Below are 11,335 nucleotides of genomic sequence, written 5' to 3'. Positions count from 1 at the left end.
AACCACCTGTGGGAGACTGCAGTTGACCTTTTTTGTTTGGTTTTGCAGACAACTTGTAGCATGAAAATCTGTAGGATTTATGGCAGAAGTTACTCAACAATAAGGTGATGGCATGAAAATACTTCCCTTAATTTTTCACTTCTTAGTAGTTTATAATCCCCATGAGATTTTGCAGCTTTCCACATAATGAGGAGACCCCGGTAGGTTTTACGATTTTGGTCATTGTAGGAAACAGTCCCTGTCAAAAAGGTGATTTTTCTGGGATTACAGATTTGTCACTGGAAAGGGCTCTAAGTGTGTACGTGCAGGAATTAAGTTTCAAAAGAACGTTCAGTTTGCTTTCACACATTTCATCTGTTTACATTCATTTTCTGGGGCTACTGAAAAGCAAAAGGCGTGCTATAGCTTTGGTAAAGATGACTCTGCATAACTATTCCGTGCATTTTAACACCATCCATTACATACAGGCCCGCTGGGCTGCAGAACCAAACTAAACAGTGAGAACCCCCACAGCCCACCCGCCTTCCCGGGAAGCCGCCTGGGAGAGGGCGCATGCGCCCTAGCCCCGGGCCCTAGTCACCCCACGCGCGCAGGCCTGCCCGGAACTACAATTCCCAGAGACCCCCGCTGCGCAGCGCGAGCTGCTCCCGCCACAGCGGTCGTGGCGAAGGCCGCGCCGCCCGCCCCTTTGCCTCAAGCGGGTTCGCACCCATTTCCCTGAGGCGGGCGCGGCGGGAAGGGAAGGGAAGCGGTCGCGGCGGCCGAGGGAGGCGTGGAAGGCCCGGGGCCGGAGGTGAGTCGCGGGCTTCGCGTGGTGTCCGGGGCCCGAGGCCTGCGGGCCGGCCGGCCTCGGCGACGCCGCCTCGGCCTCTCCGGGAGCCGAGGCCCGGCTCCCCGGGCTCCGCGGCGGCGATGGCCCGGCGCGGCCGCCTCTCCCCGCGCGTGCGTGTCTGAGCCGGCCGCGTGTTGTGGTTCTTCCGGTAGATGACGGAGCCCGCGCGCCCGACCCGGCCCGCGGCGGCGGCGGCGGCGGCGGCGGCGGCGGCGGCGACGGACGCCGACATCGAGTTCGTCGGTGTAAGTAGAGCCGGGCGTGCGTGCGTGCGCGCGCCCGTCTGTGCGTGAGCGCGCGGCGCCTCGAGTGCTGGAGCCACGTGCGCGCCGCGCCGGGGCCGGGGGGCGGGGCCGGGGGCGGAGACGCCGGGAGCGAGGGCGGGGCGGGCGGCCGGCCTTCCCGGGAAACGCCGCCCTGCCGGGTGGAGTCCCCCGCCGGCCCGCCAGCGGGTTACTTCTTGATGTATTTTGGGTTGAATTCCTTAGGTTTTCCCTGTAAATCTTGCTTTTCCAAGCTTCTGCACTATGGCCCAACCATCTGCCCCCCGTTAGTCACAGTATCTTTTGTGTAAACTCATCCCTTCTGAACATTTTACTGGCATACACGTTCAGAATATGTCCCTGTGTTTCATTTATTTGTGATGATTCGGCGCCACTTAGGTTTTCCAGAGCTAGTAGGACACTGGCGCAGCAAGCCCACGACCTAGAGTTCAATACATAGTAACTCTAAAAATCAGGTGGTTTGGTTTTTTTTTTCCCCTTGTGAGAAATCCGTTCCATTTCAAGTAAAAACAAAACTGCCCACTGATTGTAAATTTGCATGATTGTTACTGACTCTCAAATTTGCCCAATTCATTTTTAGGAAGGACTGTTGAGACCTGTTCTTGAGTACATTGATCTGGTTTGTGGTGGTGATGAAGAGCCTAACACACGCCACAGTCATGTAAGCACATCATATTTCAGGTTTTAGTTTCTTTTAAGGACAGTAGTGTGTTGGAAGTGGTTTAAACTGAATTACAAGAATCCATCGTTAAATTTTGTGAATACTTGTGAGCTGATTGTAAACATGAGTTAATATTAATATATAAAGTATTAAGGTAATACTTAAGCCGTTGTTTCCTAACATAAATACATTGAAGCTACTTGCATCTGCTGTTTTTATATGATAGAAATGCCATAAGTGCCATAGGCTGTGGGAATATTTACATTATAATCAATAAAATGTAAATCAGGACTTGGCAAACTCAACTTCAAAGTGTGCTAGGACTAACAGCTAGATTGCATGTAGTACAGAAATAGAGGAAATTGCCTTGTAATATTAAAAAAACCCTCATATTAGTTCAGTAAATATGTTGGTGAGTGAGTGGGACTCTTCTAACATATATCTTTATTGTTTGAGTTTTTATTCCTTAAGGTAAATAAAAGTATTAACTACCCTTCATTGGAAGTATACAGCCTTGCAAATCATACTACCAATTTTTAAAATAATTTTTCTTTTCAATTTTGTGTTAGTCCTGGGGCTTGAACTCAGGGCCTAGGCACTGTGTCTGAGTCTTTTTGCTTAAGGCTAGTGCTGTACCACTGGAGCCACAGCTCCACTTCTGGCTTTTTAAATGATTAATTGAAGAGTCTCATGAACTTTCCTGCCCAGGCTAGATTGAACCATGATCCTCAGATCTCAGCCTCTTGAGTAGCTAGGATTACAGGCGTGAACTACCAGCACCCAGCTTTTTTTTTTTTTTTTAACAGAATAGAATCACAGGGGCTGGGGATATGGCCTAGTGGCAAGAGTGCTTGCCTTGTATACACGAAGCCCTGGGTTCGATTCCCCAGCACCACATATATATAGAAAATGGCCAGAGGTGGCGCTGTGGCTCAAGTGGCAGAGTGCTAGCCTTGAGCAAAAAAAAAAAAGCCAGGGACAGTGCTCAGGCCCTGAGTTCAAGGCCCAGGACTGGCCAAAAAAAAAAAGAATAACAATCTTGGATTCATGGTCATACTTTATGGCATTATTGTTGGCCTATGGAATTTTATAACTGATGGTGGGTTTTTCAAGAAATACAAAATCACACCGAACTTACAGGTATAAACTGAAAAGTAATTTGCTTCACCATTTCTAAAATTATGTAAGAGAACTTTTACATTAGCCTTTTAAAATGTTATGAATTTTGTTTATATCTGTAACTTATTTTTCAGATTCTGTTTCCTAAAATGCCAAAATGACAGGGTGACATTTTGGATATTTTAAATGATTTTTTTTTCCCATCCTGAGGCTTGAACTCAGGGCCAAGTCACTGTCCTTTAGCCTTTTTGTGCTCAAGGCTAGCACTCTACCACTTGAGACACAGTGACACTGGCATTTTCTGAATAGTTTACTGGAAATAAGAATCTCATGGACCTTCCTGCTAGGCTGGCTTTGAACCGCGATCCTCAGAACTCAGCCTCCTAAGATGCTAGGATTACAGGTGTGAGCCACTGGTGTTGGCTGAAGAAAGTATTTTTATAGTCACAGAAAGTAATAATAGGTACCGAAATACTGAATCGTCTTAAGTCAAAGGAACCAAATTACAAATATATTGAACCATCAATTTTTCAATTTTTGAAGAAAAGCCATCAAAGCCAAAAGTATCTTGTGTTTCTAGATTGTTGGAATGGGAAGTCAATGTTAATGTTTATAGAACCGTATAAATGGCTTGAAATAAAGGAAGGTAAATTAGGCTGTAAGGATTGCTCAGCAGTTTGACATTTGAGATCAAATGCAGGAAAGCATGTCCATTTATCTAAGGAAAGATTGTGTATTTAGTAGCCCCGCATAGCTGGAATAAAACTACCAAGCAGGCCTCTAAAGCTTATGGTAAAATTCAAGATTGGTTAAAGGAATCAGTTAATGGTTCGATTTCCAATGTAGTGCATATGCTAAATAAAAGAAATTGATTCTACTGTAAAAATTTTAATACTTTTTACAGTGTAGGAAAACAATACACCTTTATCTGATACTGAACAGTTAGTAGAATTACAGGAGAATTGAGAAGTCAGTTGTTTAAATCCATGCTACAGTGCAACAAGAATAGCAGAATATATTGTAAAATAAACAAAGATATTTAAGAATGTTATAGAAGAGAATGCCAAAATCAGTATCATTATTATATGGCATCTATGGTTTCAAAGAAAAGCCTCCTCATGATTTATCTCCAGCGTACAGTTCAATCAGCTCATGACCTGTTACATCGTTTGTTGCTTTAAGAGAATTAGAGTCATCCACAGCAGAATGCATTTTTAGTACATTGTTGTCTACTTTAAACTAATATGGCTTTACAAATATTTGAAAGCCAATTTAATGCATTTTGTTCTAATGATGCTAATTTGATTCTAGGAAGAAGTTCTGGAGTAGTTTCCAAATTGTTAGAAATTTTTTCTGAAATGATTATTTGGAATGGTTTAAACCACAAATTGCAATTGTCACTTGATTCAGTTTCTGAAATAAAACAAGCTAACCACTTAAAACTATTTCTTCATAAAATGAATTCTTTTTATCATCACTCTAATTAAAAAACCAACGCAGGTTTTGTAGCTACAGAACTTGAAATGACAAAGATGGGTGGGATAATGGGACCAAAAGGGGCAGCATATAGTCTCTGAGCTGCTACTGCTGTTGAGTGTGTAGCCTGTTTCATGTATTCATTTTTCTCATTCTCATTCTGGTTTAGCAAAGATATTGACTAACATTAATTTCTTATAAGACCTTGCTTTAATGATGGACATTCTTGAAGAATTGTCAGTTCTTACCACTGCATTAGTCAAGATCAGAAAGCACAAAAATTGGTTAATCCATGATAGCTTTGGAAATTTTAAAAATTGATATTGCAAAGTATGAAAGTCATGTTGAAGATTTGGTTAAACCATTTCTACTTTTGCAGTCTTTAAGGAGGATGACAAATAGATTGAAGTTGTTGGACCAGTTAAGAAAGGAATGGAATAAAATTGGCTTCTGTCCTGTTTTCCTATTTTTTTAACTCAGGGCCTGAAGGCCTGGGCATTGTCCTAGGTTTTTTCAGCTGGACACTAGTGCTAGATAAGAATCTCATGGGCTTTCTTTCTGGAGCTAGCTTTGAACCACAATCACCAGTTCTCAGCCTCTCAAGAAGCTGGGATTACTGGTGTGAGCCCCCCCCTTTTTTTTTTTGTGCTGGTACTGGGGCTTAAACCTAGAGCCTGGGTGCCATCCCTGAGGTTTTATTTTCCCCAAGGCTAGCACTCTTACCACTTGGGCCATGTCTCCATTTCCTGTTTTTTGTTGCTTCATTGGCGATAAGAGTCTTCTGGACTTTCCTGCTAGGGCTGGCTTTGAACTTTGGTGTTCAGATCTCAGCCTTCTGAGTATCTAGGATTACAGGTGTGAGTCACTGATGCTGGGCTCTGTCCTCATTATTTATTTTTATTGGTTGTGGGGCTTGAACTCAGGGCCTGGGCGCTGTCCCTGAGTTCTTTTGCTCAAGGCTAATGTTCCCACTTTGAGTCACTGCCACACTTCTGTATTTCTGGTGGTTAGTTGGAGATAAGAGTCTCACGGAAAGCTGAGCACTGGTAGTTCATGCCTATTTTCCTACCTACTCAAGAGGCTGAGATCTGAGGATCAGAGTTGGAAGCTAGCCCAGGCAGGAATTTCTGTGAGACTTTTATCTCCAATAAACCACTCAGAAAAAGCTAGAAGTGTCACTGTGGCTCAATGATAGAATGTTACACTTGAACACAAAGAGACTCAGGGACAGCGCCCAGGCCCTGAGTTCAAGCCCCAAAATGGACCAAAAAACAAAAAAAGCCTCAAACCAAAAGCGAACTAAGTGACCCTACGTTTTATGCCACTCATCAGCAGGCAATCAGCAATGTCCAAACCACACACACCCACACCATGGTCCCAGCACTCTGAGGCAGGAGCATCTTAAACAGGTTTGGTGCCAGACTGAACTGCATAACAATTTCCAGGCCAGCTACGAATATAGTTTAGACTCCTGAACGAACACACACCCCACCCCACCCCCCTTAACAGAAAAAAGCCAACGGAAAGTGTAGAGAGACAGAAGCTGCTTCTATTGAACTGTGGAAAAAAGAAACTCAGAGAAGGCATGTTGCAGGTTGTGTGATGATTGACAGTCGAAGGTTGCTGTGGCAGAGGAAGACAGGCTGTAAGGAAAAACGGTATTCAACACATGCAGAATGAATTGGATAAATTACCTTTCAAAGGTCCAAAAATAAACTAGGGGACTGTATCCCATAAATAGGGACAAAAGTGGAAAAAAAGCAGTCATCTGATCCCAGGATTAGCTAACAATTTTTAAAAGGACCTGGGCTTTTTTTTTTTTTTTTTTTTTTTTGCCAGTCCTGGGACTTGGACTCAGGGCCTGAGCACTGCCCCTGGCTTCGTTTTTTTTTTTTTTGGCCAGTCCTGGGCCTTGGACTCAGGGCCTGAGCACTGTCCCTGGCTTCTTCCCGCTCAAGGCTAGCACTCTGCCACTTCAGCCACAGCGCCGCTTCTGGCCGTTTTCTGTATATGTGGTGCTGGGGAACCGAACCTAGGGCCTCATGTATCCGAGGCAGGCACTCTTGCCACTAGGCTATATCCCCAGCCCCCCTGGCTTCGTTTTGTACAAAGCTAGCACTCTACCACTTGGGCCACAGCACCACTTCAGGCTTTTTCTGTTAATGTGGTACTAAGGAATCGAACCCAGGGCTTCATGCATGCTAGGCAAGCACCCTACTGCTAAGCCACATTCCCAGCCCAAGGACCTGGGCATCCTTGAGCAAAAAAGCTTATAAGGGACAACTCCCAGGCCTTGAGTTCAAGCCCCAGTACTGACACCAGAAAACAAAACAACAACTCTTGTATCCCTCCCTTTGGATATTACCCTCCTACCCTTATATCTCTGAAGTACTAAGCAACCACTGATCTTTCTGTCTCTGTAGGTTTCGCTGATATAGACATTTAAAATGGTTGGACTCACAGGATGTGTGATAATTTGTAGCTTTTTCAAGGTTCACTATATTGTATTTTATATCCACCCCTTTTCTGGCTGAGTAATATTTGTGTATGGATCCACATGTTTTATTCATCAGTGAACATTTGAGTCATTTCTATTACTTGGCTCTTATGAATAATGCTGTAGTTAGCACTCACAAACAAGGTTTTGGACAAATGCTCTCCTGTCTTTCTGGTATCTAGGAGAATTTCTGGGTCAGTGGTTGATTGTGTTTAATCATCTGAGAACTATAAAACTGCCTTTTCCACTACCAGGATGCAGGTGAAGGTTACAATTTTCTACCTTTAAAAAAAATCCTAGCTCCTTTGGAGAAAGCAGTATTTCACCAAGGTAATTGTATTGTAATTCATGTGTTTATTGTCAGTCATTTCAGAATCAATATCTGATTTTTAATTTTTTTTGCTGTGTTTTGGTGCTCTGTGTCCCTGTGTTTTAGCTTAAGAGTTTTATAATTCCAGCTCCTTCATTTGGGTCTTGATACTTTTTGATGTGGGATGACGTTAGGGTCCACCTTTATTCTTTTGCGAGTGGCTGACTATTGAAGATACTATTCTTGAGCCAGGCAACACACACCTGTAAATCTAACACACCATGTGCTAAAGCATGTGGATAGCAAATTAAATGCCACCCTTGCCTATACAGGAAGTTACTGTATTTTCTTTTTTAAGCCGGGAGTTGGTAGCTCATGCCTATAATCCTAGCAACTCAGGAGGCTGAGATCTGAGGATTGTGGTTCAAAGTCTGTCCAGGCAGGAAAGTCTGTGAGACTCATTTCCAGTTAACCGCAGAAAACCAGGGTACTGTGGCTCAAGTGGTGGAGTGCTAGCCTTGAGCTGAAGAGCTCAGGGACAGCGCCCAGGCCTAGTTCAAGCCCCATCAAGAACAAATATATATATATATGTATATGTATATATGTGTATATATATATATATATATATATATAGGATGGTCCAGGAACCTGGGTTGAAAATGAGGTTAATACACATGTATGTGTATGGATTCTCAGCCGTATTCTGTTGATGTATGTCTGTTCTTGTATGCCAGTACCACATTACATTTCTTGATTAGTGTTGCTTGGCAACAGTTTTTTTTCTCCCAGTTCTGGCTTTTGAACTCAGGGCTTTGTGCTTACTAAGCAAGTACTCTATCATTGAGCCATACCTCCAGCCTTTTGTTTTGACCCTGTTATTTGAGATAGGGAGATAAGGTTTTGCTTTTGTCTGGGCTTATTCCTGAACCTCAATCCTATTATTTCACACTTCCTGTCATACCTATGATGATAGATGTGTGTTACCATTCTTAGCTCCTTTCCTGCCCAGGCTGGCCTGGAACTGCACTTCTGTCAACCTTACCTTCCCACAGCACTGGGATAAAGAGCTCTTATTCTCAGTTATTGTTTGAGAAGGTGTCTTGGAACTTCTCAAACTCTGATTCTCCTGTAGTCAGCCTCCTGAATAGTTATAATTACAGGTAAGAGCCATTGTGTCTAGTTTACCAGTTTTAAAATTGCTGAGTTCTCATTTTTTCAAGGTTGTCTTGGCTATTCAGTATTGGGCCCATCAACTACTCAGTAGATTTTTGAAAAGAATTTAAATGCAAACATTAATTCTCAGCTATCTGGTTTTGCCAGCCTGTGTAGAAACTTACCACCTTATGGCCTTATGTCTGTAGCAGTTATGGATTAATAGTGTTTTCTGAATCTTCATCATACAGTTAAGGTCTTTGGTTGCTTTCCTAGACTTACTAGGAGTAAGTCTCAGACCAGTGTTAAAAGGTAACAACCTCCTGTTATTTTATTTATTTATTTATTTTGCCAGTCCTGGGCCTTGGACTCAGGGCCTGAGCACTGTCCCTGGCTTCTTGTTGCTCAGGGAGAGCACTCTGCCACTTGAGCCACAGCGCCACTTCTGGTAATTTTATGTATATGTGGTGCTGGGGAATGGAACCCAGGGCTTCATCTATACAAGGCGAGCACTCTGCCACTAGGCCATATTCCCAGCCCACTGTTATTTTTTCTTTTGTAAGACATTATTTTGAGGAAATACTGCATAGCTGAGTTTGTGAGATCTGTTAAATAGACTGAAATATGTATGTGAACTGAAGACTTTTATAGGGTATATATGAGAATATATATATATATATATATATATATATATATTTTTTTTTTTTTTGCTCAAGACTAGCCCTCTACCACTTGGGCCACAGCACCATTTCTGGCTTTTTCTGTGTGTGGTACTGAGGAATGGAACCCAGGGCTTCAAGCATGCTAGGCAAGCACTCTACCACTAAGCCACATTCCCAGCCCCGAGCAAATATTAAAAATGTGTATTTTAGTAACTGTTCTAGAGGTGAGTGGCAGGCAGCCAGGCTTCAGCTGCCTGTCCAAGTGCTCCCTGGAGCGCCCACTCATTCTCTTCACTCCAGGCGTCCGCGGTGAAGAGGGTAAGGGCACCTCAACTTGGACTTCAGCCATCCTTACCCCACTCCTCAAATAAAAAGTTAACGATGAAAAGGAAAAACAGGGAAGAAGAGAGAAAAAACGAGTTCCTACCTGCCTGTAGGGCCACAATGGGTTAAGCGGAGGGCCCTGCCTGCCCCGCTGAACCGGACCTGCGCCTGGCAGGAGCCGGCTGGCTCAGGGCCGCTTTTCCCTGTTCCCACTGCACCCACTCCTCTCCGCCTCTCCCCCGCTCGTTCCCCGCTGCTCCGGCCTGGAAGGAGTACCTACAGGGAGATGTGCTAGAACCCTGCAGGAAGGGAAGCCGACCGCACCCCTGGCGTGGCCGGCGGGTAGGGAGAAGGCCAGCGCCCCTCCCGGGGCCCCTCCGGCCGCGGCACACCACCAAGTCCAGACCCCCTTGGTGGGCTTCTCCTCCCGCTCCCCTAAGGTGACTCTACCTGTTTGGCCCGCGCTCCGCGGAGCCGCCCCGAGCGCGGCCGGAAGCGCTACTCCTTATTTAAGGGTCCCGGTCTTCCCCCCGGCTCCGCCTGGGGCGCGCTCCGTCCGGCGGGGACTACAGTTCCCAGAGTCCTTCGCGGCGCGAGGGCGTGCCCGGGGCGCAAGGAGTGACGGGAGGGGCCGGCTGGCCGGGCTCGGCTCGCGGAGCGGTTTCGAGGCTCCGGTTCCGGCCGCCCGAGGCGTCAGCGGCGGCGTCTGCGCTCACGCAGGGGCGGGGCGCGGCAGGAAGGAAGTGGTGGCGGCCGCCGGAGCCGCGCGAGACCCGGGCCTGAGGTGAGTAGCGGGCTCCCCGTGTCCGGGGCCCGAGGCCTGCCGGGCGGCCGCGGCCTCGGCGACGCCTCCTCGGCCTCTCCCCGAGCTGAGGTCCGGGCGCCGCCGCGAGGCCCGTGGTCCCGGCGCGGCCGCCCCTCCCCGCGCGTGCGTGTCTGAGCCGGCCGCGTGTTGTGGTTCTTTCCGTAGATGACGGAGCCCGCGCGCCCCGCGGAGCCCGCGGCGGCCACGGCGACCGCGGAGGAGAACGAGGATGACATTGAGTTCGTCAGTGTAAGTAGCTCCCGGCGTGCGCGCGCGCGCGTCTCCCTCCCTCCCCCCCCTCCGCGAGCGCGGGGGCCACGTGCGCGCGGGGGGAGACCCGACGGCGGGGGCGGCGGGGGCGGCGGGGGGCTGCTCCCCGGGACACGGCCCCGCGGTCACCCTCGCCAGCCAGCCACGCCCCCTGCCCCTGGCTGGGGAACGAGGCCAGAGGTCTCCTGCAGAGAGACAGGGCCGCCGAGACGGGACTCACGGTAAGGACGCCACGAGGACGGCGAGAAGAGTCGTCCGAGCCCGAGCGCCGGGAGCCTCCCACGCGAAGGCGCCTGGCCTGCGGGGCACCTCGCCCACCTGTGCGGTCGGTCCGTGCTCACAATGAGGAGCCGCCCGCCACCTGCGTGACTGCCTCGGGCCCCTGGGTTGCAGGCCTGGGGCCGCGTAGGCAGGTAGATAACAGTCCTGGAAATCCACGGTGAGCCAGGAGTTTTCATTTGGGATGTCTAAACACAGTTTGTAAAACATTGATTGACGGGGGAAGTCCGTGTCGTGTAATTTGGATGGTACTCATTTGCATTTGTTGTTTCTATGTTGTCTGTGCTTGATGTGATTGCTAGGTAATGCTTTGTGCAGTCCCATAGCTAGTTGCAGTGTGGTACCAAAGTGTTAGGAGGCTTTTTTTGTTGTTGTTGTTCTAGTCTGATAAGAATTTGTGGATGTTGGCCATCAAATGTAAAAGTTGAAACAATATCCTTCAAAGAATTGGATGTATTCATCCACGATGTTTTAGTGATTTTTTTTTTAAGGGAGTCTTTCCTAAAGTTGTTTACTTGGTTTTATTCCTACTGCTAATACGCATTATCCTTTGAGGACTTAGGGTTAGGTGTAGAGAAATAACCCTGTCCTCTAGACTAGTACATCCTCCTCCCTTTGGAAGAGGTTGCAGAGTGAGACCATGACTGTAACTGTTTGGTAGTAG

The 11,335-nt window shown here is 47.0% G+C and overlaps 1 protein-coding gene across 3 annotated transcripts in view; it reads left to right on the top strand.

The window, feature by feature from the left end:
* Window positions 1-10,054: 10,054 nt before the first annotated feature.
* Window positions 10,055-11,335, top strand: part of Znf451 (zinc finger protein 451) — a 51,347-nt gene continuing 50,066 nt past the window's right edge. The window contains exons 1-2 of one of the 3 annotated variants that reach the window (XM_048347568.1): window positions 10,055-10,101; window positions 10,288-10,371. In XM_048347568.1, the coding sequence (XP_048203525.1) occupies window positions 10,288-10,371 (84 nt within the window). In that variant the 5' untranslated portion in view covers window positions 10,055-10,101. The remainder of the gene's footprint in view (window positions 10,102-10,287; window positions 10,372-11,335) is intronic. The other 2 variants (XM_048347566.1, XM_048347565.1) reach the window with 2 other exon arrangements.

This window comes from Perognathus longimembris, chromosome 6, assembly GCF_023159225.1.
Source record: "Perognathus longimembris pacificus isolate PPM17 chromosome 6, ASM2315922v1, whole genome shotgun sequence".
Taxonomy (NCBI): domain Eukaryota; kingdom Metazoa; phylum Chordata; class Mammalia; order Rodentia; family Heteromyidae; genus Perognathus; species Perognathus longimembris.
The sequence above is the reverse complement of the archived record's forward strand: the minus strand, read 5'-3'. Positions and strand labels throughout refer to the sequence as shown.